The sequence below is a fragment of the Eretmochelys imbricata genome, chromosome 17, assembly GCF_965152235.1.
Source record: "Eretmochelys imbricata isolate rEreImb1 chromosome 17, rEreImb1.hap1, whole genome shotgun sequence".
In the NCBI taxonomy this organism is placed as follows: Eukaryota; Metazoa; Chordata; order Testudines; family Cheloniidae; genus Eretmochelys; species Eretmochelys imbricata.
In genome coordinates this window covers 5,776,055-5,803,196 of record NC_135588.1, presented here as the reverse complement: position 1 = coordinate 5,803,196, position 27,142 = coordinate 5,776,055, and the positions used below count along the sequence as shown (strand labels likewise).

Sequence of the window (27,142 nt, the reverse complement as noted above, 5' to 3'; positions counted from 1 at the left end):
CTCACAAAGCATTTTACAAACATTAATTCTCACAAAATCCCTGTGATTGGCCTGATGGGGAAATGCACAGAAAATTTAGATGGATTTGCCCAAAGTCTTGGAGTAAAATTTTCAAAAGCACCTGAATAACCTAGGAAACTAAATCCCATTTTGAAAAAAAGTGAGTTAGGTGCTTAGGAGCTTAAGTTACTTCTGGAAATGGGACTTTTGAAAATATTCCTGTGATCCATTAGACAATTAATTTTCATAAATGCCGCAAATCCTTTTTGGGTGCCCAAAATCAGAAAAACAAGAGGTCTGGCTTGTGGACTATAGTGTTTGAGGTATATTGAAAATATTCCTGTGATCCATTAGACAATTAATTTTCATAAATGCCGCAAATCCTTTTTGGGTGCCCAAAATCAGAAAAACAAGAGGTCTGGCTTGTGGACTATAGTGTTTGAGGTATATCTGTAAGTCTTCTTGTCAATTATGCAGTGTATCTTCTAGTACATGATATGAAAAAAAGACTATAAACAGTAGGTTTTGTTTTTTGTTTTTTTAAATAGCCTTACTTCATCAGACTGTAGCACACAGCCCGCAGGGGATCATGGTCCTTCCGTCTGATGTTGTTGATGACCATGGTATCAAGTTCTTCTCGAGCAAATCTCAGCTGTGTTTCTGTAACACTATAACTGGCTGACTCCCGTGCACAATCTTCAATATTATGAGCTTCATCTAAAATGACTACTTGGTCTTTTAGGTTAATCTCCATCTGCAAAAGACAACAATTGTCCAGTAAAATGAGTAAACAACAGCCAGTAGGTTCATGTTTAAAAAAAAAATCTGTCCAAATTGTGTCACTTGTACAAGCAATGAAAAGTGATTTTTTCAGAGCTTGACAGAATTTCTGCAGTATAGGAACTAGCTAGGTTTTTCACAAAACTGAAACCTGGTGCCAGCATAAATGACAGAATTTGGTCCTTACTTGTAAATACTATGGGAGCAGAGTTTGTAAAATGTACTTTTATGGTACTATATAATTAATAGCAAAAAGTACAGACAGATTGAAATGTGATTTATTTATTTATTTATTTTTAAATTAAATAAAAGTATTTTCACTTTTTACACCTTCCCTAAGCCCCCATGCCCACTTCTTGTAGTTATGCCATCCTAGAAGTTTCTCTTCTGTTGTTGTGTGAAAAATCCACACAACTGATTAGCTACAATGGAAAAAACAGTGAAACTGACTATTACCAGAGGTACTGTCATATGTACAAAATAAGGAAATTGCAAAAGAAAAGAAAAATATTCTTTAATCTCTTTAATTTAGATGTTACTTGTAAACTCGCAAGCATTCAGACAGGAATGCAGTTTTAAGTTGACCATGTGCCTTTATCACTTTCTTTATTCATCTCACTTTAACTTCAGTCCGTGCAACAAACAAAATCTAGGGCTTGTCTCCTCTTACAACGCTGCAGCGGCACCACTATAATACGTAGTAAAGACACTACTTAGGCCGACGGGCGAGTTTCTCCCATCAGCATAGATATCCACTTTCCCAACAGGCGGTAGCAAGGTCGATGGGAGAAACCCTTCTGTCAGCATAGCACTGTCTATGCCGAGGGTTAGGTCGGCATAACTATGTCGCACAGGGGTGCGGATTTTCCTGAGCGACGTAATTATACCGACATAAGTTCCTACTTTAGATCAAGCCCTACTTACAAATATACTTACACTCTCTCTTATTTGTGGATCCAGCAGGTAGTTGTAAGGACAAAATACAATATCTGCCCCCACCATGAGTTCTCGAGCTGCAAAATAGGCACATGCACGTAGCTTCTTTCCCAGGCTTACTAGATCTTCTATGTCCCAAGCCTGACACTTCTTACGCGCAAACTGTAGAGCATGATGTTCACTAATTTTATGCACACCATGGTAGTAAACACAGGACCCGCCCTAAAAGGAAATATGTGAGAGTTTGAAAACAAAATATTGTACTAGGAACAATGATGTATGTGAACTTACATTTTTTGTAAAACAAAAAACAAAACAAAAAAACCCCCTTATTTTGCAATCTTTTACTTCACCTCGATCACTGAGGTATTTTTAAAAGTGCTTGTTATCTTTTGGACTATAACAACAACAAATATGATGGCAGAAACAAAGCAGGCAAATATGACAGAATCTATAACCTATCATACATAAATCTGTAAGGTACATTTCAGAGTTTTTCCCCAGTGAACCCAAAGAAATTTTTCATCTATTTTACAAATAGCAACCTGGCAGTGGAAGAGGGTGGGATGGATTCTAAATCATGAGCAATTAATAAATCCAAATACATATGGTTAATTCAACTGGGAAGGATAGAAAATAAAATAATAAGGCACATTCACATCCACCCAGCAGTATATCAACTTTCTTACATCATCAAATTACCAACCAGAAATGTCTAGTGAATTTAAATCTCATTAGAATCCACCTGAGCTTGTTCATTTGTATGTCTTCTCTGTGCTAACAGCTCAGGAGAGTGTTGTGTTCAGCAATAAAAGCAAACAATAGTTGTTCTGCTCATGACTTTGACAGCAGTCCTTCCACTGGTGCTCAGGTGTGTTAAAGCACATCGTTCCAAGGTTGGTTTGGGTTTATTTGTATTGTTTTTCCTGGAAGGGTAGGGGAGAGATTGGACAGGCAAATCTTAAATTTATGGGTTGGAGCTGATACACTGGAATTACAGGGAGGAGTGGAGAATTTTGAAATTTTAATACTGGTTAACACTAGTGTCCCTGAGGTATAACTAAACAACTATTATTTCTCTGTTCTAGTCAGTCGGAGTACAGGGGGTATTTTTGTTTGGTTGGTTTTTTTACTGTAAAATTAGTTACTGTGAATCCTATCTTTTCTTTGATGAACTTTTAAGCAAACAAAACCACCAAGAAGAGAATAAATCCCTGGAAATATATACTTTAGACTAGAGGCAATTAAGGCTGCCTAGTCATATGAAGATTGATAACATGAACAGGAAAGCCCATACCGTTTTTAACAGTGTAACACAACCCTAAGGGGCAGATTGTCAGTTGAAATGTTATCACACTTGGTGCCTTTTCGCTCACAAATTGTCAGGTATCTGTTTATCAGCTCACTTCTGTAATATAGTCTTGGTTAACATAGACACCTAAAGTGACAGTGTAATTGGCTCTCATTACCACTACAACTTACCCTTAGCGCTTGGGAGCATAAAAAGCAAATGCTCACTTATACTTGATGAATACAAAATAAACTTGAAGCCCCAACAAGAGGGCAAAACAGAAACTAGGTACAGTACGACCATACAATTTGCCAGTGGAGACAACAAAAGCAGTTCTTATCAGCCTCAATGGTTTTCTAAAGTCTGAGATGTACAGTGGAAACCAGCAAAAACCTTTTACTGGATGAATATACTCACAATTATTAAAACCTTTAAGTTTTTAGACACACAATATTTTTGGCATACAATGACTCCCAACTAATCTTCCTACGTTTATGATCAATGTACGTGTGGTGCTGATATATTTTAAAAGTGACCAACAAAGAAAAGAAAAAAGTGTATGTGCCCTTTTTAGCTTCCTTACAGGGAATAGAGGCAGCTGGAAAAAAATGTTCTATTTGCCTTACAACTATCAGTATCAACATTTTGTTGCAGGACTTCTTGAAGGACTAGAAAACTGGAATAAGAGTTTTTCAGCTCACAACTGAAGGAACAGGAACTAAGGGAAGGATCGAAACCTGCACAAATAGCTTTTCTCTTAAGTATTTGTCAGCAGCTTGAATTAAAATAAGTGTTATAAAACAAAACGGTGTTAAACAGTGATATAAAAATCCCATCCCCCTCAATTTCTTAAAATTTAGTCTTGTTCAATCCGACGTGCAGCCAAGCCAACTATTTGTTGTCCTCCAGCATAAACAAGGAATTTTAAATGTGAAAACAAGCAGATACACACTGCTTTTTGGAACATTCATTTCAGGCTTATACACTATGAAGAAGCAAAAGATGGGTAATTTTGTTAGCCTTTGCAGATTACCTGTAAATAAATAAATTCTGCTGTGCTTTTGCAGTTTAGTTTTATTTATTTATTTTAAGTGCAGGCTGCAAAAGTGGAAAGGAAACAAAACAGTCTTAAAACAACTCTGAAATGGCGAGCACAAATCCTAAATTTGGTTACCCAAGATGATGATGAACAAATTATGTTATCAAGAACACTTATATCATAGTGTGAGCAAGCACAATGTATCTCTGCTACTATCATTAGCAGATTATTTGTTCCAGATTTGTGGTGGGTTATTCACACGAGAAAGGCTCTAAATTACTACTTACTTAACACAGGTAATTAAGTCCCTATCCTCTTAATTTTGAATCAGTAAACAGTTTGTTCCAACTAGAGAATTACTACAATAATTTTACCCCCATGCATTCTAATCATCTTCAATGCCCAGATACACTCAATAAAATAAAATAAAACACTAAGCAGAGAGAAATCAGGCCTGAATGGATTATTTAATCATCATCAGCATATTTCACATTTTAAAAAAGAAATAAGTTTTGAGAAAGCAAAAGTTATTGCAATTATAATTAAGCTCCCAAACAAACGCTATAATCATATATTGTCATAATCTATTATGCCTTTTAAGTTTTGATGTTGTGAACCAAGATTTACTGAAGATTAATGGTCTAATACAAAATGAATTAGAAGTTACAAAAGGGCTTCCAACCAGCGTGCCATTAAGAAGTTAGAATGTTACTCAATCCAGCTGCTCAGGCAGCTAAATCTTTCATTAATATTTTTTAATGAATGCTCATTTTCTGAAACAAAACTACTCACATTTTTTCCTTCCAACAAGTCTGCACATTTTTCATTCCTGTTACTACTTCTCGATACCACTGGATGAACACAGGTATGATCCCGGCTAGAAAGAATTGTCATACGGACACTGGAGTATACTGTCCTCTGCAGCTCTCTAGTAATCTGAGCTATTTGCTTGTGTGTTCGAGTTCCAAAAAATATTTTTGGGATGTGTGGCTTTCCTCCATTTTCCTTCCTCTTTGCATAACTAACATTTTTACCATTTTCTTTTGCAGAAGAACAGGAACACTGTGTGCAGAGGCCAGGAGACTGTAACCAAAACAAGGAAAGTTTATGAGGACATTACCACTGCAAACTGCATATACCAAATCTCCATATTGACCACTGAGAGTTTTCCTCTAGGGTAGTTCAAAACTTCCCATTAATTAATCTATCAAACTTTGAATAGTGGACTCAAGTTAAAAGTATACCCAAAACATTACAAAATCTCAAAATAATTTCTAAAAAAGTTATCATAGAAAAGAGAGTATCTCTCGAATAAAAAACCTAAGTGATTACCAAATTCTCCATTTGCTCTTTTCTTTATATATTCTTTGCCAGTCAGTATAATATGTCCAGGTTAATATGCCATTGCTTTGATGGAAATTAAAAGGGTACCATTGAAATAAACATATGAAATTTAGTACCAAAGCTGATACATATCCTTGGTTATACCATCTATTAATTTTACATATAGAAAGGTTTACTGGTACGGTTCACTATCTCTCCAGGATTTACACAAACCAGACTGTGGTTAAACTCAAGTGCTATGCCAGTAAAATAACGTTAGTGTGTACATGACACTTTAATTTGTTTATTCCTTTGTGCCAGAAAAGAAAAAGAATTTTTAACTAATTTTTACAATGCACGAGGAAAGTTTTTCTACTTTAGGTTTATTTTCTGTCATCAAGCATGGCCAATTACCTCTAATTTACCTGTGACAAATTATTACAATGAAAAAAGCCAGGACAGTTTAGTAGCAAGTTATGCAGGACACCTAGCGTTAGGAGTTCCCAGGCATAAGGACTGAGTAAAAGCGTGTTATACAAGAGACACATGCTGTCTTCAAACCAGATGGCAGCCTTTGTTTCATAGCAGACAAATGAAGAAAAAGTGAGGAACATTGATGTGGGGGAAAAGGATTGTTTATTATGTTTCTTAATTTGAACAAGTACTTATATACTGACTGCCAGCTAAAGGAAATTACTTTTCCATTGAGGGCTTGATCCTATAAGGTGCTGAGCACTCTGGCCTCAATCCAGTAAAGCACTTAAGCATGTGAATAGTGCAACTGAAGTCAGAGAGACTTCTCACATACATAAATTTAAGCATGTGCTTAAGAGCTTTGCTGGATCAGGACACGCGTCTGCAGCACCTTAGGATCAAGACCTGACTGGGCAACCACATTAAAACTAATACTGAAAACTTTGTTTTAACGTTGTTTCATCTGCAAATCAAATTTCACTAAATTGGCTTCAAAGCATATACTCCATTAGTAATACACTCATCATGGTGTTATGCCATTAGTCAATTCTAGTGAATACTCTCATTTCGCCTTAACAGTTTCATAATTCTTAACTAGCAGAACTGAATCCAGGAAAAATATTTGGAATAGCAGGACAACTGGTTTTTTTTTCCCCACTCTAATTACTTTGTCACAGAGAAATTCATCCTCAATCTCTTCCACAACATGAACTATTGGGAAGATAATAATTAGGATGTAGGTAGAGGATACAAAGAAAATGTTAAGATATCTCTAAGAAGAGTATCTTGTCTGTACAAGCACATGCAATAGTGAAAAACTGATCAGCATGTCTTAAGAGCGTAAAATAGTTTGCACTTGGTTTTTAGTTTGATGGCGCAGGTAGCAACAAACTGTACTTGACAGCTGAAAGTTTTTTCCCCTGCTTTTAATTGATTATCCTTCATAAACAAATGCTAAGTCATGGCATGTGTTACACCACAATACTGGGGATCAAGCTGTCTCTTAGCCTCCACTCTGTGGAAAAGCAAGTTCGAATTACCCTGAGTCCCCCTCAGCGTTGTCCGCCATTAAATATTACAATACATGATAGAATGGATGTAGATGTGACCCTTCTGGAGCTGTCACTCACTGGGATAAAAGGATCACTGATGTGCTAAATAAACAGGCCGTCAAAGCAGATAAAGTTACAGCCATGCTGGAATTGTTACATTCCCCTCTCAGGTTGCCAGTAACAGCAGATTTCATTACGGTGTGCTGCCACATTAAATAGCCAGTTCCAAATATCCTGCCTTCTATATTGAATAATTACTTATTCACTGAAAGGATAAAAAGAAGAGAGTTATGAATGGGGCTCTTGTCAGCACTGAAGCAGGAAACAGCTGACATGTGGTGTATGTTACATATGCGGCAATATCCGACAGTTTATACTCTCAGAAAATTGGAATGCAAATTATATCATGATATTTTGATCTATATTCTATTTTGATCTTTGAAATAATGATATTTATTAACATACTAAGAGAATTAATGTAAATAAGCTGTAGAATCAGTTTACTTTTGCTGACTGTGCAGGCCTTTTTGCCCGTATCTATCCCCTTTCATTTGAATTCATATTTTTCCCTCAGAGATGATGCAATACCATTAATCCTTTATGGGAGGATAATGTGAGGCCTAAACGTTTACTTTACTAAATGTAAATTTTAGAGAAATCTAGACCAGTACAACAACAATTTCCTAAAGCACAGTAATATTTGCTGTCCTACACTGTACTTATACAGTCAAGATGATTGGAAAATGCAATTCAAATTTTTATGTACAACACCAACAGTGATAATTCTTTCTACTGTATCTTTGTGGAAAAAATAAATTTCAAAGAAACTTTTTATTAAAAAGCTAAAATCAAAACCATTGCCTGCATATGTGTGGGGGTGTATATAAATTACAATATTTTACAGGTGACCTCCAAGTTTTTCTTAAAAAGATTGAAATTGGCATAATACTGGCTTTCAGAAGCACTCCACTCACTACTGCAACTTTAAAATGTTACCTTTTACTAACAAAACAAAACAAACAAAAAAATCAGGAAAGCTGTAAACTCAGGCTGATTTTATAGTAACCAGTAAAAGTATATAACTGCTTTGCAGCAGTCATAACATTTCTGAAAGCCACAGACGCCATCAGCAAAGAAAAAAAAACCCCACTTTAAAAAGGTGCCTGTATAACAACTAACCAACAACAAAAAAGGTTACATTAAGAAGGCTCTTATTTGAGAAGGTGAGCCCTTTATTTGCATTAAACTGGAGTTTCACACTCTCAAATGCTCTTTCTCCATTAGAAATTTTTTGGGAAAGATCTTTCAAATATATTAAAACTGAAAGTTAATTGAAAGTGCCTTTAGGTTAGGCATTGACACATGAGGAAGCACTTCATAAAACAATTGAGCTTCGGGTTTCTATGACAAGTGGGTTAAAGTAAACAGCATACAGATCAATCAGTAAAGAGGATTGTCTGTTTTAGGCAAGCTATTCCCCAACTTTGCTTGAGTACAATTAATTTATGACCCAGGTGCATATAGCCACATAATTCCATGGTTTAATGTGGGTTATTTTTACTTTTATTTTCTAAAAACATTTTTTAGTCAAAAAAATTCCGCCCCTCTAAGCTTAACAATTGAAAAAGGATACTACTGTTCAACTTGTTCAGGCCCTCAAACCTAGCTTTCGTTGAGGAAGGTAAGGTTTGGGCAAAATTCCTGGAGGATGCATTGCCTGTGTGCATGCAAGCGCACACACACATTTTATATTTAAAAATAAATTATTTTGGGATCCTCAGCAATAAATATTTATACTTCTGTTGCAGAGGACCCAAACAAGCCTTTAAAAAGAAAGAGAATCTAAATGTCATCATAGGATTTACCTTCCTTAAAAAAGTTCTGGTTTGGGACTTCAGCAGACTAGATTTCTGGTAGACCATAATGTAAAGAAATGCCATTTTATGATTAAAACATAGTAAAATCAGTCCCAAACTGACAAATATCTCTGGAAATCAAACAACACAAAGAAGGAATAATTAAGGCAACAGGATGGTTAAAGCAGCAACTTCTCCTTCATGCTACCCTACATCTCGCAATACTCAGTCACGGAAATTTCTGCAGAGATTTTCTTAAAAAAAAAAAAAAAAGTTGGAAATAGCTGCGATTTTTAACATTTTCATAAGTGACACTTTGGGTTCTGCATTTCTGTACCATAAGCTATTTATATCACTGTAGTTGTGACTTAGCATAATTTATTACATTGTAGTCTCCCATTACTGTAGAAAGAGGAAAAAGAGCCCTAGTTACTTTTCACTGTAAAAGGTAATTACGGTATAGTTGGGGAGTACTGTAGTAAAAATTATAAATCTGCATTTCAGGAAGGAGAGGAGCTTGCTAAGCTACAACAAAAGTATCTGTCATATTCCTTTCAGGGCAACTGAGAAATAGTGAGGAAAGAAAGTTAACTTGAATACTAAAACTTATTTTACTAATGCCCAAATTTGTTAACCTTCAGGACCCAAGTTTGTTAACCACAAGGCCCATGTTTTTCTCTGTTTTGGCAGGAAGTTGAAGAAAGGGTTCAAATGGGACTTCTGTGGTTGAGTTTTTGTTATATTTATATTGCTGCTACAACAATGCTCTTGAGTTTGTTATAAATTGTATGGTCTATTATTTTATTTTGCTTGTAAACTCCCTGGGACAGAGAGCACATCTCTTGCATCTGAACAGTCTGGTACACCACACGTGCTCAATAAATATCTTTCTCCTGCATTTCCCAAATTATATAGTACCTTTTTTGGGTTTTAAATCTTTTTTATTGAAAGAATTCCTAGATACACACAAAGATAGTAACTGGTAAAAACAAGTTAAATAGTTAGAACAACTTTATCTACATTATAATTTTATAACTCTCATTAGACTATTTAGAATTAGAGGAATATTACATTTTTTTAAGGAAAGATTAAGGGCAATATCTAATTTATCCATAAGGCCCTGTTCCACACTATGAAAACACCCAAGTTTACCCAGAGATGTTAAATATGATTGTACTCCATCTGTGTTACTGTTGGTCCAGAGAGCCAAACTGTGATAACTGGTTTAAAAATACCAAGTGATTTAATCCTGGTAGAAAATACTTGTTTAAGGAAGGAAGTTTTAAAATAACTGGTTATAACACAGTTTGGCTCCATCCACACTTAGCTAAAAAAAATAGTTGAGCTAACAACTGTTTTACACCATCTAGGGTTAAATTTTATCGTTTTCACTGTAGAATTTAGCAAGATTCTCAGGGACTGGACATTTATATGGATAACAAAAATTTCCAAAATTATAGTAGTTAATGCTTAAAAAATGTTTTGCAGGAGATATAAAATCCTCAGGCTTCAGGACTTAAATCAATTTCGAACTATTAGGAGGTAGGATGACACTTTCAGGGGATGGGAGGGAATTATCCAACATCTACCTCTTGCAGGTTTCTTGCACCTTTCTTAGAAGCATCTGGTGCTAACCAGTGTTAGACACATGATACTGGACAGGATGACTATGAGTCTGATCTAGTTTGACAATTCCTTTGTTCCTAGGTAGAGGGACTCAAAATAAACCACCTTTCCACATCCATACTTAGATGATAAATAATGCAAATGTCAGATACATATACACATACACTGAGAAAGTCCAAAACAATATCCAGCTTCCTCTCAGGGTTTCAATTATAAAGGTCTGCACAGTCTTGCCTGAGGCTTTTAGGATTTCATTTAATTGTACCCATTTGCATTCTTCTTCCACCCATGTTATTAGGTGAGTAATATCCCCCTCCACCCTCCCAGACACACCGTGTCCTTTCACTACCTTCTCTTCTCCACAGGTTTGCTCCTCCATTGCTAGAACTGAGTGACTCGTACTCAGGAGGTTGATCTCATGGTCTCCTGCTCTCTTTTTGCTGCTCTTGGGAGCTGTTCTCTTCCTCCATCTGCCTTAGCTTAGTGCTGAGGCTCAGCTTCTGGCACTTCTCCTCCTGCAACCACTCCTGAGAATCCTGAGGCTGTGACTCAGCCTGTCACTGACTTGAGTGACGTGCTTTCTGATCAGCTCAGAAGGCCTGTGACCTTGCACTGATGTCTGGTAACTTTCCTAGCCAGCTCCATCCACACTCTCTTACAGTCAACTTATTTTACTTGCAGATCTTGGTGCTGGACTTCTACTTTCTTGGACTTGAACTCAGAGTCCTCTTTGACCTGCTGAAGTACCTTCACCTCACTGAACAGCTCTCTGCCTGCTAACTCTCCAGAGCCTGCTTTGCCTTCTCAGAGTTTGCTGTCACTCACTTGGTGTGTTCCAGCTGTTCTGTCAGCTCCTTCATAGCTCGTAATTGCTTCTCTCTCATCGCCTGGGTTGTGCCTCATGGGTCTTTGCCTCATCATTCAGGGTCTTCTTCACGAAAGCCATTTTCTGTTCCCACTTTAATGTGAGTTCCCACTATGCAGCAGTGGAGTCTACTGTGTCTTCTAGCTCCATTCCCAGTACCTTCAGCTTTTTCCTCAGCTCCTGCTTCTGAGTTTTTGCTTTGTTCCTATGTACTCGCTCAAGGTGTCCTTGATGTTCACTAATCTGAGATTCCAGTTTACAGATATTTTTTCTGGGCCATGTTCTTCTAGCTTTCTTCCTCTTCCATCTTAGTCACGGCTGCTTGCACTTCCTCCTCCTTCTGGGCCAGCTGTCTTTTAAGTTCTCCAACATGAGTTTGTAGCTAAGCTCTCTGGTCATATGGATGGGTGGAATCTTCCCCAAGCTTCCTGCAGTTATCCCCAACTCTAGCCACTGTTGTTCTTTGTGATACAGGTGCTCTTCCACATCGGTGATCATGATCTTGTGAATGTTCTTGCGTATAATGTGGTTCTTAGATGTCTCCTTATTATCTGGGGCCACCTTCTCCAAATGCAGCTTCCACGTTGCCTTTTCCTTTGTATTTGTGCCACAAAGTATCCTGGCCCAATTATGCCCACTAGCAGTGATGTGGACCAGCTCCTGGTGGCCTTATGCCTGAAGCAGGATTTTTAAATCCAAAACACGGATGCCTTTGGCTTATAGAAGCCTCCTCATCTTTCCAAGGATGATCTCTACTTGCTTGCTTCATTCTTGCTGCTCAGCCAGTCACTCTGGGCTGCATGTATCCTATCATCCAGTTTCTGCCTGAGTGGTTTCATCTGGTTGCGTAGTTTGTCAAGGTGTTTGGTGCTCACATCAGGGGTTTGGTTATCAGTATGTCCTGAGCTTCCAGAACCCATGAAACAAGTTCTACCCTTTCTCTGTCACCCACACTCAAGGAATCCCTCTGTTATTCAGAGCATCTCATTGGGCTTTTCTCCCTTGTGTCTGGTTTGTTTCCTGTAAAAAAAAAAAACAGTACATTCCCCAAGTTCTCTTTGCACAGGCTGAGACAGGTCTCTCCCTCAGGAAAAGTGAAATTTGAAACCCGACTGACCTCCCATCTCTCTTGGTGTCCAGAAAGCAGTTTCCTGGGCTAGTCCAAGTTTCCCTAGCACTGCGAAGCCTGGCTTTCCCAGAGTTACAGTCCCACTTCTGAGAGTTTAAGATTTTTTTGTGGAGCAATGCCTTTTTATGTGCCCCATTTTCCTACAACAAAAAAAATTATTTCTGGGGCTTGCTTTTCCTTTATCCAAAGAAATGAAGGGGTCCTGTACGGGTCAGTGCTGGATCCAGTACTAGTCAATTTTTTCATTAATGACTTAGATAATAGAGTGGAGAGTGTGTTTATAAAATTTGAAGATGACACCAAGCTGAAAGGGGTTGCAAACACTTTAGAGGACTGGATTAGAATTCAAAATGACTGTGACAAACTGGAGAATTGGTCTGAATTCAACAAGATGAAATTCAATAAAGATAAGTGCAAAGTACTACACTTAAGCAGAAATCAAATACACAACTACAAAATGGGGAATAACTGGCTAGGTGGTAGTACTTCTATAAAGGATCTGGGGGTTATAGTGGACCACAAACCAAATATGAGTCAAGAGATGCAAAAAAAAAAAAAAAAAAAGGCAAGGATAATATTCTGCAGTGTATTAACAGGAGGGTCGTATGCAAGACCTGAGAGGTAACTGTCCCACTCTACTCAGCACTGGTGAAACCTCAACTTGGAGTATTGTGTTCAATTCTGGGTGCCACACATTAGGAAAAATGTGGACAAACTGGAGAGAGACCAGAGGAGAGCAACAAATATCAAAACCTGACCTAGGAGGAAAAGTTAAAAACACTGGGAACATTTAGTCTTGAGAAAAAAAGACTGATGATAGTCTTAAAATATGTTAAGGGTTGTTATAAAGAGGACGGGGATCAACTGTTCTCCATGCTCACTGAAGACAGGACAGGAAATAATGGGTTAATCTGCAGCAAGGAAGATTTAGGTTAGATATTAGGAAGCGCTCTCTTACTATTAAGGGTAGTTAATTTCTGAAAGAGGCTTCCAAGGGAGGTTGTGGAATCCCCATCAATGGAGGTTTTTAAGAACATGGTGGCTAAACACCTGCCAGGGATAGTCTAGGTTTATTTGGTCCTGCCTCAGTGCAGGAGGCTGGACTTGTTGACCTCTTAAAGTCCCTTTCAGCCCTGCATTTCTGAGATTCTATGAATAATAAAAGAAGAGTCAAATACACTGAGAGAGTTAAGTGTAAAATAAGGTTAAACAAACACTGAGGCTATGATCTTTGAAGCACAGAGATAAGGGGACTTCTTGATATCTTCTTCTATATTTCATTGGGTACAAAGCCATCTGAACGATACAGTGGTGAATACCTTTTGTGTGAAATCTCACACAATCACACCCTAGTAAGATATCAGAAGTGAGATTACTAGAGCTTTTCAGCTATTCTTTTTTAAAACTCTTTTAAAAGGAGTAGTATTCTGCTGCTACAGTCTCTTGATTAAACTGCACAAAGCAGCTGTTTATCCACTCACAGTAACCAGCAGGTGAACCCGATTCAATATTTATCACAGGCTTTCACAGATCACTGCTAACCAAGCAAACGTTTTAATTAAGCTGGAACTTGCTTCAAAGAGCTCATTCAAGATGTCAATCAGCGGGTGAGGGATCAGATACGGTGTCAGGTGAGAGTGTGTAATACAAATCCACAACTTTCTTCATCCCATTGCTGTAAATTAGCCTGCTTTAGAGTCTGGACTCTGATTGTAACAGACTGCCAGTCTCCTGGAATGTGTAACTGAAGTCACTCAAACTCTATTGTGAAGGTTGTAAGCAATATGTTAAACTGCAGTGGGCTAGCACATTAAGACAGATTCTTTTCACAGTTGTTTTTTGATACCGCAAGTGTTTGTTACACTACTCTCCATTTACTGTTTACTTTTTTACCTAGTGTAAATGGGGATTCCTTAACACAGCTGCCCCAGTTTCTCAAAGTCAATGCTTCTGCATAATTAACCAAGAGAGTACAACAAGGGTATAATTTCTCATCTAGATTTATACTAGAACTGCACTGTTTTGCAAGAATCCTCAATTCAAGAACAAACACGGGTTCCCAGGCTCAGAGGCTAAAGACAGTCAATTGCTTTGGACAGGAAGGGCCCGGCCTTCATTATGTCTACAGACATTCCCTTCATATAGCACTGGAAGGTGCTTCTCACTAGTTCTCTCATAGGCAATAAATGGAGCTCAAAAGCTAAACACAGTAAATGGTATAAAACTGAATGGTTTAATTAATCATGACTATGAGGGTAGCACCACAGTATACTGTTTGTATCTATTTTCCTGAAATAAACGAAAATAAAGATCAACACATCAGAGTTATTGACAAATAAAACGTCAGTCTTAAAAAAGATGTATATATATGTAGATACTATACTTTGTGTATACTGTACTATGTGTATATACACTATACTTCTTTAATACTATATATATAAAGAATTTGAAATATAAATGAGAGAAACAAGAATATAAAGTGTAATATATTTTCCTCAAATGTGACTTAACTATTGTAACCTAAAAAAAAAAAGAGGAGTACTTGTGGCACCTTAGAGACTAACAAATTTATTTGGGCATAAGCTTTAAGCTTTCGTGGGCTAAAACCCACTTCATCGGATGCATGCAGTGGAAAATACAGTAGGAAGATATAGATATATACACACACATACACACACACACACACACACACACACACACAGAGAACATGAAAAAATGGGTGTTGCCATACCAACTGTAACGAGACCAACTAATTAAGGTGGGCTATTATCAGCAGGAGGAAAAAAAAACCTTTTGTAGTGATAATCAGGATGGCCCATTTCAGAGAGTTGACAAGAAGGTGTGAGTAACAGTAGGGGAAAAAATTAACATGGGGAAATAGTTTTTACTTTACCCATCCGTTCCCAGTCTTTATTCAAGCCTAATTTAATGGTGTCTAGTTTGCAAATTAATTCCAATTCTGCCATTTCTCGATGGAGTCTGTTTTTGAAGTTTTTTTAGTTGGAGAATTGCAACTTTTAGGTCTGAAATTGAGTGACCAGAGAGATTGAAGTGTTCTCCAACTGGTTTTTGAAAGTTATAATTCTTGATGTCTGATTTGTGTCCATTTATTCTTTTGCATAGAGATTGTCCGGTTTGGCCAATGTACGTGGCAGAGGGACATTGCTGGCACACGCTGGCATATATCACATTGGTAGATGTGCAGGTGAACGAGCTTCTTATGGTGTGGTTGATGTGATTAGGTCCTATGATGGTGTCCCTTGAATAGATATGTGGACAGAGTTCATTTAATCAAAACACTACTAGTATCACAAGAGGATGTGTTTACCTTGTGTTAATGTCCAACAAGACTTATAAAAATTAGGGCTGTCAAGCCATTAAAAAAAAATTAATCGCAATTAAAAAAATTAATCACGATTAATCGCACTGTTAAACAATAATAGAATACCATTTATTTAAATATTTTTGGATGTTTTCTGCATTTTCAAATATATTAATTTCAATTACAACACAGAATACAAAGTTTACAGTGCTCACTTTATATTTATTTTTATTACAAATATTTGCACTGTAAAAAACAAAAAATAATATATTTCAATTCACCTAATGCAAGTACTGTAATCTTTTTATAATGAACGTTTAACTTACAAATGTAGAATTATGTACAAAAAATAACTGCATTCAAAATAAAACAATGTAAAACTTTAGAACCTACAAGTCCACTCAGTCCTACTTCAGCCAATCACTCAGACAAACAAGTTCAGTTACAATTTTCAGGAGATAATGCTGCCTACTTCTTGTTTACAATGTCATCTGAAAGTGAGAACAGGCATTCGCATGGCACTGTTATAGCAGGCATCGCAAGATATTTACGTGCCTAATGCGCTAAAGATTTCAGGACTCGTCATCAGCATGGAAGCATGTCCTCTGGAATGGTGGCCGAATCATGAAGGGACATATGAATGTTTAGCATATCTGGCACGTAAATACCTTGCAACTTCAGCTACAAAAGTGCCATGCGAACACCTGTTCTCACTTTCAGGTGACACTGTAAATAAGAAGCAGTCAGCAGTATCTCCTGTAAATGTAAACAAACTTCTTTGTCTTAGCAATTGGCTGAACAAAAAGTAGGACTGAGTGGACTTGTAGGCTCTGAAGTTTTACATGTTTTGTTTTTGAGTGCAGTTATGTAACAAAAAAAATCTACATTTGTAAGTTACACTTTCACGATAAAGAGATTGCACTACAGTACTTCTACGCAGTGAACTGAAAAATACTAATTCTTTTGTTTATCATTTTTTGAGTGGAAATATTTGTAGTCAAAAATAGTAATATAAAGTGAGCACTGTACACTGTGTATTCTGTGTTGTAACAGAAATCAATATATTTGAAAATGTAGAAAAAAATCCAAAAAATTTTAATAAATTTCAATTGGTATTCTATTATTTAACAGTGCGATTAGCTGAGATTAATTTTTTAAACAACAGTTAATATTGTTTAGTTAATCGTTGGAGTTAACTGCGATTAATCAACAGCTCTAACAAAAATGTACAGGCTCATTTTAGTCTGGATAGCTGTAGACTGAGAGGAGGGCAGTTCAGATTCTGTACTGATAGTTTTCCCTCCTGTGTTTTGCTCTCCTCTTGTCCTTTGTGTCATCACATAATGCAAAAAACTACAAGTTATCATTAATTTTGTTTTCTTTTAGGAAAAGAAAGATTGTCACAAGCTGCTTAATACATATGTTTTTATATACTTTTAACAGTAGTTATTATTAAGAGTGTATCAAGTCTTGCTATCCAAAGCAAAAGCATTTCTGGCTTGCATTTAGAGTTGACAGCTGCCTTTTTCTCCTCACAGTATGTTTCAGTTGGCCAGCACCACCACAGCAGTGAGTATTAAGCAATTTGATATATCATGTTATGTTTTGTTTTCTTGTAATGAAAAAGAAAGTGACTAGCCAGCCAAGCCTTTTAAACCCACAGCTGTGACAAAGTTACTGAGAAGTGTATGGGCAAAACTCTATTTTCTGCCCAAAAGTGGCCTTGCACATTAAAGCAGAGGTGCACTGATGCTGATCTGGAACTGCCAGCACCCTTGCTACAGCCACTCTGTCAATAAACACCATCTCCAGTGACTAGCATTACAACTCACTAATTGTTATAAAGATTAAAAAAGAACAGGAAAATCATGCATTACTATTGGAACTAAGAATACCTTCCCCCTTATGGACAGTGGAAAGGTCTTCCTTAAAGCAATTTTCCCAAAGGCATTCAGCAAAAGCTGAGAATAAAACTCAAGTTTCCTGATTCCCATGTTTGTGTCTTATCTATTGAACCAAGCTGTCTTCCAACAGAATGTTTTCCATTATGCCACCTCCTTTTTGTTAATTCTTCCACCTCCCCACTTACACACATTGTTACATTATATTATGCTCATAACTAACTCCAGTTGTTTCTTAAACACGAGTTTTTCCATGAATTAATTCCTAAATTTAAAAGGATTTTGTATGAGGAAATATTGTCTGTGTTTTCATTACAGTTAAATTAAAAAGATGGTACTCCATATTTCTGGGTCATATATATAAAACCCCACTGACTCCTCTATACAACTTGGGTTTTGGCTAGTCTTGTAATCAGGGCACCTCTGACCACCACACAGTTTAATCACTAAGGCTATGTCTACACTCCTACTTATGTTGGTATAACTGGTATTGCTCAGAGGTTTGAATAAGCCCCCGCCCCGTGAGCAACATAAGTTACACCGACCTAAGCCCCAGTGTGGACAATGCTACAGGTTGAACCTCTCTAGTCCGACACTCTCTGGTCCAAAACATCCATGGTCTGGCATGATTTTAGTTAGCCGAATGTCTGCTTATCGTGGGTGGGACCAAGTTTCGCATGGTCAGGCAAAGTTTGTTTACAGCCGCCAGTCCTGGCTCTCAGTGTTCTGTCCTGTTATTTAGCTCTAATTTACCCCTAAATACGTCTTCTAAGAGACCAGCAAACAGTGGAAGTGTTGGTAATGCTGCTAAGCGTAAGCATGTGTCAATATTGATACAGCAAAAGGTGGAATTGTTGGAGAAATTGGAAAAGGGCACATCGGTATGTTGTTCTGTTTATTCGCCTCAGCGAAATAAAAATAATAAGAGACATGCTCACTACAATACTGTATTGACCTTCCATGGTTCGGCAAATTCTCTGGTTCAGCACCGCTGAGGTTCGGAGGGTGCCAGACTAAAGAGGTTCAACCTGTATGTCAGCGGAAGATATATTTAATCTACTCCTAATGAGCAATGGTAGCTAAGTCCATAGGAGAGCTCTCTCTTCAACTACACTAGAGAGCTTGCTTGGGTGCAGCTGTGCCACGGGAAGCACTTTAGTGTAGCTATAGCCTCAGCCACAGTCAGGGAGAAAGAGGAGATTACCAAAAGTTGTAATAACTTACAGAAGTCTAAAAAGAATGTTACAAAACTGCAGACAAGCACTCTGCAGCTAACACCACATTCTTCCATTTTAAGAGGGTTCATTATTATGTATAACATAGGCTAGGCTGCCCTGGAACATTTCACTTACCCTGATTACGACTGTAAATTCAACTCCCACCTTTGCTCCTATCTCTGCACTCTAATTCATAACATGCTGTGCCTTTCCTGTTGCTGTCAGACTACCTCTAGTTTCAAATCATCATGCAAACACAGGAGCAACACCACCACAAGTGAAAATTACCGGAATTTCAGCTTTCATTTGCATGGATTTTGTGGGTTTTGTGGATCGTTTGTTTCATTTTTATGTATTTACATTTAAAGAGATGTTAGGTTGCTTGGAAACCAGATATGTAATTATATACAGAATTTTGTGAGGTGCCACTAATTAAAGGAATAGGAAATCTCCCTTTTCCCTACCTTACTCCATCTTGCAAAAGAAAAATGCTGAGAATGTTCCATGAAAAAAGGAAATTAAAGAGCACTGTGATAGAGTACCGCCCCAGAGGAAAGATCCCTAAAACAAAGATACAAAATATTGCATGGCTGCATAGCCACAATTCCAACAGAATCCAACAGAAACACTACAAATTTAGGCCCTATCTATACTACCACTTATGTTGGCAAAACTTATGTCGCTCAGGGGCATGAAAAAACACCCCCCTGAGCGTCATATGTTTTGCCAGCATGAGTGGTAGCGTGCACAGTGCCATGTCTGCGGGAGAGCTTCTCCCGCCGACACAGCTACTGCTGCTTATTGAGGTGGTTTTATTATGTTGACATAGAGCTCTCTGCTGTTAGCATAAAGCGGCTACATAAGCGATCTTCCAGTGGTGCAGCTGCATCAGTACAACTATGCGATCACTAGTGTAGACATGGCCTTAGTTTAGGCCTTCTTTAAGTCTCAGCCTTGGAGACTTTTATTGGCATACAATAATCAGGATCAGTCACAGAAGACAGAACACACCCTAATACTTTGGGCTTGTCTAAACTTACAGTGGATCGACGCTGCAGTGATCTATCCACCGGGGGTCGATTTAGCGCATCTAGTGAAGACCCGCTAAATCGACTGCCGATCACTCTCCCATCGACTCTGGTACTCCACTGGAATGAGAAGCATAAGGTAAGTTGACGGGAGAAACACTTCTGTTGACCCAACGCGGTGCAGACACGGCAAAAGGTCAACCTAAGCTACATCAACTCCAGCTATGTTATTCACGTAGCTGGAGTTGAGTAATTTAGGTCAACTTAACCCTGTAGCGTAGACCTGCCCTTAGAGATTATTTAACTATCAAAACAACACCTTTCACTACTCTGCTCCACCCTACTTCTCTGCAGTTGTCTCTTTTTGCAACTCCCCAGCCTGGCCTCCCACATTTTGCCAACAATGCCAGTGTCACCCACATGTTTATCAACTTCTCTTACAAAGATCCCCATGCCTCTCTTCTAAAATGCCACTTATGCATGGAATGCCCTCCCTAGAGTGATCTGTAAGACCATTACACCCTCTCCTTCTTCAAATCCCTTCTCGAGAACCTCCTCTAAATATAAAGCTTATATGAAATTAGCTAATTAATTATAGTTAAATTTAGGGACAGATGGGGATAAATGGATATTTATAAAAAAAATTAAAGGAAATGTGTATATAAATGGTATGTTTTATTGCCATATCTCTATACCCTTTGTATGTCATTTGCCTTAGACTGAACTCTTCAGGACAGAGACTCCCTTCATGTGTGTTCGACTGTGCCTACAATAGTTGGGCTATGATCCTGGCTATATAAATATCACATAATCTGTTTAAAAAAAAATCAAGAACATTATCATTGGGATATTTATAAAATTACCTCAGCAACAAGCAATGGCAGATAGGCACCGATACTTCTCTCAATATACAAAAATAATATCTCTTTTTCAAACAATGGGGAAGGCAGCACCTTAACCACGTATGAATTTCAAAGCAATTACACAGTGCATAAGAAGATCTAATGCACTACACCACAGTCTGTGCCATGCCTTAAATCAGCTGTCACACACTTCTTCCTCAAATGTAATTGAAAACAATTTGGCCACTTGTATTGACAGGGCCAAATTGTTTTCAATGCCTGACATAAAAAGCATTAGAATGAAGGCTCAACAGGTTTCAGAGTAGCAGCCGTGTTAGTCTGTATTTGCAAAAAGAAAAGGAGTACTAAGATGCCACAAGTACTCCTTTTCTTTTTATTAGAATAGGTTTTAAAACTGGTGGCCCCAAGTAAATCAGTGGGCCAGAGTTTTCAGTACCATGTTGAGGGGCTTTTTGGAGATCGGAGTATGATGTTGCAATATTATGGTAATTATTAAAAGGAAAAAAGAAAGGAGTTGAATTTAGGACATCTGCTCTTATTAGTTAGAGTTTTGTTTGTACAATAGCAAAACAACCGAGAGCAATTTTAAAAGGAAGAGAGTTCTCAGTAAAATGTGTAGATTATATTGATTCTACCTATAACCACACTACGCTGTACATTATAAAACCCCAATCCTGCAAATACGCAGGCAAGTAGCCTCATTAGCCACACTGGGACAGCTCATGTGAGTAAAATTAAGCACGTGAGTAAGGTTTGCAGGAGTAGGACTATGTTACAAACTGGATCAAGTCTTAAAATGAATGTAACAACTGAGATAATGTAACAAAAATTATTCTGAGATGTACACTAAGTCCAACATTTTTAAGACTATGTTATAGGCACTAAAAATCTATTTTCAGGCACTTTTTAAAAAAAATTTAGCACGTTTCTCAGAGCTCCCACAGCTCCAGTAGGCGTCAGTGAGAGCTCTTGTGTTCAGCAACTCTGAAAAGCTACTTTTAATTAGGTGCTTAGAATTAGACATCTAAATTTGAAAATTTTGGACTTATCCCACAAGTATCAGCTATAAAATGAAACTATTATAACAGCAGTTAAGCCTTGTCAGACTTGTAACATTCTCCCATCTTAACAAAATACTGCATCAACAAACAAGACCAGAAGAAAGCATATCTTGCTTTCAAACAACTCTTAGAATGGAAACACAAGTACCTACTTAAAAAATTCTAAGGAACAGATAATCTATTCCCTCTCTGTTAGGCCACAAAAAGGGATTATTTGGCAAGAAAATTACAGCTCATTAAGTTAAAAAATTTCCTTGCATGCAGGAATGATCAAATAGGATAAAACACTGAGATTAAACGTAGAAAGTTTCATTATCCCACTGGTTAAGAAAAATTACTCTGTGAGAACCACTTATTCTAAAAAGACACTATCCAAATTTTAAAACATATATAAAAATAAATAATTTTAAAAACTTTCCACGGTTTTTACTAAGCTATTAAATAACGTAAGAAAACTTCTTTGTCATTTGGAAACATCAGGTGTTTATCCTCCAATCAAGGCACACACGTAGTCAACATTAAGGAAAACTACTTGCATGAATAAACTCCTTATTTTTGAGCATTGACAAAAAGGTGTTCAAATTAACATAGCTCTTTATATTAACTTTATTTTACACTAATATCATCTACATCAGCAATGCATACGGAAGAGTGTTTATTAGTTAACTGCTCCTCCATGCCTAGCAAAGGCAGCACATACTTTTGTTGTTTTGTGGATGTCTCACCAAAAATGACCGTTGAAAATTTGTTTAAGAAAGTGAGTGCTGAATAAGTATATGGTATGTATTCTTGCATTAACACCATCACAAAGAAATACATTTTCAGTCCAGAATTAGCACTTACCCAATGCTAAAAATTATCTTCAGTTTTGACACAGAGGGATAGCTCAGTGGTTTGAGCATTGGCCTATTAAACCCACAGTTGTGAGTTCAGTCCTTGAGGGGGCCATTTAGGGATCTGGGGCAAAAACTGGGGATTGGTCCTGCTTTGAGCAGGGGGCTGGAATAGATAACCTCCTGAGGTCCCTTCCAACCCTGATATTCTATGATTCCAATCACTAAAAACCCCTATGGCTAGTTGATGAGAGGCACCCCACACAGCTGTAACAAGAGTTCCGTAAGTGGACCAAGAAAGGAGAAAGACGATATTTCAAAGAAATCATGGAACTAATAGGATGTTTGCCAACCATCATCCTGATCACTCTGCTTGTCTGTTGAATCCTACACCTTTTTCTTGTATATTTAGTTTTTAAGGCCTTCAATGGCTTGAATATTTAGATTGTAAGGCTTCTCTTACTATGTGTCTTTACAGTTCCTATTACAATAGAGTCTCAATCCTTGTTGGGATCTTCAAGTGCAACAACAAAAATAAATAATAAATATCAGTTCTTTTCATCTATACATTTCTTCATGTAATACATGACATTTTAAGATTCTAAATTAATGGCACAGTTGCTTAAGTTTATAAATGTTTTAGAGTTGTATTAAATTTCTTTATTAATAAAGAGAGAACTCCCCCCATCACCAAAAATTAAAATATGACTGAAATTCTTATGTTAAACTTAAGTCTTGCTCCTGCCACTAGCTCCATCCTGGGAGACCCATGCACCTATGCAGTGACAGTTACAGGAACAGGGTCTAAAATTGTACTACATTCACCCAGAAGTGAAATTAAAATCTTAGGCCTTGTCTACATTTAACAAGTTTTACAGGCATGACTATATCAATAGTTTTTGTGTTGCTTTGTTTTTTTTCCCAACAGTTATCCAGTAAAAGCCCTAATGCAGATGCTACTAGTATAAGAAGCTCTATGCTGATCTAGCTTATTCCACTTTGGTAAAATGAAATAAACTATATCAGCATAAGCACTTTTATACTGATTTGTGTGCACATTGGGGGGATTTTGTCTATTTAACTACGCTGGCAAAGTTAAAGCAGAAAACTTTTAAATGTAGATGAGGCCTTACTATTCCAGAACTGCCTATTGCTATCAAACATAAATTCCCCCTTAAAATATTCCCCTGCATTTAAAAAAATAAATAGAAGGCCGTAGTTGGTAAATAACTTCATGCCCTTCCACTTTTAAAAATAAACCAAAATCCTTTAAAAAAAAAAAATCATTCTGCTCCCTCTTCAGCTGTAGTTCAAAAAAGTAAAAGAAAAGCAGATTAGTTTCTTTACTAAATATACATTTAAAAAAAAATGTTCTTATGTTGCTTTGAGAGATCACACCATTCCACAAATATGCAAAAGTATTATAAAGTGCTACATGGCATGGTTCTATTCTAGGACACATTTTCATCAGAATACAAAGCAAAGCGCATAACGTATCATGTTTAATGATGCGATTTCAATAAAACCCATAATGTAAATAAAAAACAGCAAGTACATGAAATTCTCTCTCTGCAGAGGAGTTTCAAGACATGGTTGAAAGCCGATGAGAATGAAGAATCTATCTAGACCATTAGAGCACCTCTCACTTTTGGGTCTATTTCTGGCCAGCAAAGCATGTTTTAGATTCACTGCCGACTGAAGTGTACTTCAACAAAAAAGGCAGAAAAAGGTGAGAAAGTAACTGGAGGATACTCTAGTGATTTTTCTCAAGACCTTTTCAGTGGGACCACGGGAAACTATTATATTTAGGAAATTACCTTAATTTTCCCTTTAATAATAGAGAAAGAATATATCTTACAACTCCTCTGCTAGATTGAATGGTGTGGGGGAACCAGAGCTATGCAAATGGAAACTCTTCAGAGTAACTACGTCCTCCAGGAGCCAAAATGTTTTTTTCCAAAGACTGTGATCAAAGCCATGTTATTGAACTCCTGGGAATCCCTTACCATTTCAACGTTGAAAAATCACATTAAAAAGGGAAATTATTTATTTAGGTAAACTGGCCAATTTATAGTGCTCTGCACTCCCGTTTAGGAGAATCAAGACCAATTCCAATTTCTGCAGGATAGATTCTTGTGCCAGCAGATGCTAAAAGTCTTTCTGAGACTATGCATTCAATTCCTAAGAACGGTGAGTATCTTGCATTGCTCAATAGTCACTTTGTTGGACTGTGATATTGAGAGGCTTCTAAGTGTCAGCCATAGCTAGAATAATAGTGACCTGAGATAGGGCCATTGGGAGACTGCACAGCTATTTATTAAAGCAAGGTACTAGGAATAAGGAAGACTGAGTTCTATTGCTGATTGCCACATGCGTCCTTGTCCTTTGATAAATCGTGTACTCTACCCTTTACCTCAGTTTATTCATCTGAAAACGGGAATAAAATTCACCCACCATCATAAGAAGTGTCTTTCTATCCCAGAGCTACAGAAAAACACTAATATGTATCATTATTATGGTCAAGTAGAGCTGGCCTAAAAATTTGCAGCAAGAACAAGCTCTCAAACTCTCAACGGGGTAGACACAGAGAAACACAGGACAGTGAAATCCCCCTCTAGTTTCTCTGATGGAAGAAGGAACTGGGCAGTGAATTGATTTCCCATCTGGCCTTGTTACCAGAAAGCATAAGAGGTGGAGGAAATTGGGCTGCACATCGCTGAGATTTTGCATGGAACTCCAACGACAGTTGTTTGTGCTTAAGGCCAGCCCAGCAGTCAATGAGTATAAAACAGAGAGGAAATAAATAGGGATGTTCAGAGAGAGGACTGCCTCATCTCCCCACCCTGCTATTCTCAGAATGAGAAAAGAAAGGAAACATATTAGACTCAAAGAGCTTTAAAAGTTACCATGGTATTTTTTGTTTATGATACAATGCCAGGAAAATGTTGTCTAGTAGCCTAATATAATGAAAAGCCTGATACAGCCAAGTGACATTTAGAGTATGTTTACACTGCAAATAAAAACCCACAGCTGGCCTGTGTCTGCTAACTCAGGTTCATGGGGCTCGGGCTAAAGGGCTGTAGACATTTGGGCTCAAGCTGCAGGTCTGGACCTGAACCTCTACACTGCAATTAAACAGCCTGTTAGCTCAGCAAGCCTGAGTTAGCTGACCCAGGCCAGCCGTGGGTGTTTAACTGCAGTGTAGACATACCCTTACTTACTGTTCACCAAACACATTGGTCACCTGTACTTAAAAATCCTAGATATGCTAACTGACCACTATGCCTGAGCTGAGGCTGAAAGGAAATCTGGCCTCCCATGTTAATTCCCTTGTAAATGCCAAGTGGCAGAGAGGAGAAAGGGTGATCTAACTATTCAGTCTGTTTAGTCTACTACATTTCTAAATTCTTCTGGCTCTGCTCAGTTACCTGGAGGACTGTGTAACAAGAATATACATAAATAACCATTTTTCAGCCACAGGTCAGATATTCTAGTCTACTAAAATACCCAGGATTCTGAATTGTGTGTGATTTGCAGCCTGCCAGATGCAGGTTAATTAAAAATATATTTTATGTAGTGAAAATAAGCCACATGGTCTTGTTAGCCAACCAGATTTGAGATTTAGATTCTCATTAGGCAAATCATCTTTCAAACAAAACACACACACACACCTTTCCTAGCCTGTTTTGAAACATTTTCAACATTTCATTAACCACCCAATCAATTACATTAAGCAGTTTTCACAGAATTCTGTACTGCAAAACATCTGTGATTCAAGGAGCATCTTAACTAGCTGTTCAAAAAAGGAGTTAATTAAATTTCTGCAGACTTCACATTAATTAATCCACATGTATAACTTGAAAGATCATAAGGGCAAAAGGGGTTTTACTGCTTGATAATCTCACTCTTACATGATCAGAGGTTCTCAACTGTGTTTTTAGCCTTACAGTGCCCTGGGGGTTTGAATGGTATCCCTTATTGCCTGAATGTAAGGAAATAAAAGGGTAAGTGTACGTGTGTTGCTACTTGGTGGAACAATCGTCAGCATCTTCCCAAGCAATTGTGATCTGTATACACCGATAGTTATGGAAGAAATGTTCTCAGTTTCCATGTGCTTTTATTATAATATTTGATGCAGATGTTTCTTTACCAACATCTGTAGCTATTTCAGAAGATGCTATAATGACCATTTGTCAATTTGTTTGCTATGTACTTTACTTGCATATGCCTTTATATTTTTAGCTCTTTGGAGCAGAGATATCATCATTTGTGTGGTACATTCTACCTATTGTAAGGCATCGTGTAATATTATTTATTCTCTAAATAAATAATACTGTTTATCAGGAAATAGTTTACACTTCCTTTTCTTGCCATCGTAAAACATTCTATTATTTTTATGTCAATATTTTTGAAGAGACCACCCTCTTCCTATTCATTATAGTATCTATCGCTACGGTTACCATTAACGCAAATATCTCTCTAAAAATAGATTGCAACTTCTCATTCACAGCTGATAGCTACTACTTATACCATTAATTATTTTTAG

The 27,142-nt window shown here is 37.4% G+C and overlaps 1 protein-coding gene across 1 annotated transcript in view; it reads right to left on the bottom strand.

The window, feature by feature from the left end:
• Positions 1–27,142, bottom strand: part of BRIP1 (BRCA1 interacting DNA helicase 1) — a 127,533-nt gene that overhangs the window by 80,140 nt on the left and 20,251 nt on the right. Inside the window, exons 7-9 of the mRNA XM_077836781.1 lie at positions 4,839–5,129; positions 1,717–1,938; positions 555–754 (exon numbers count right to left, since the gene is read on the bottom strand). Of these exons, the coding sequence (XP_077692907.1) occupies positions 555–754; positions 1,717–1,938; positions 4,839–5,129 (713 nt within the window). The remainder of the gene's footprint in view (positions 1–554; positions 755–1,716; positions 1,939–4,838; positions 5,130–27,142) is intronic.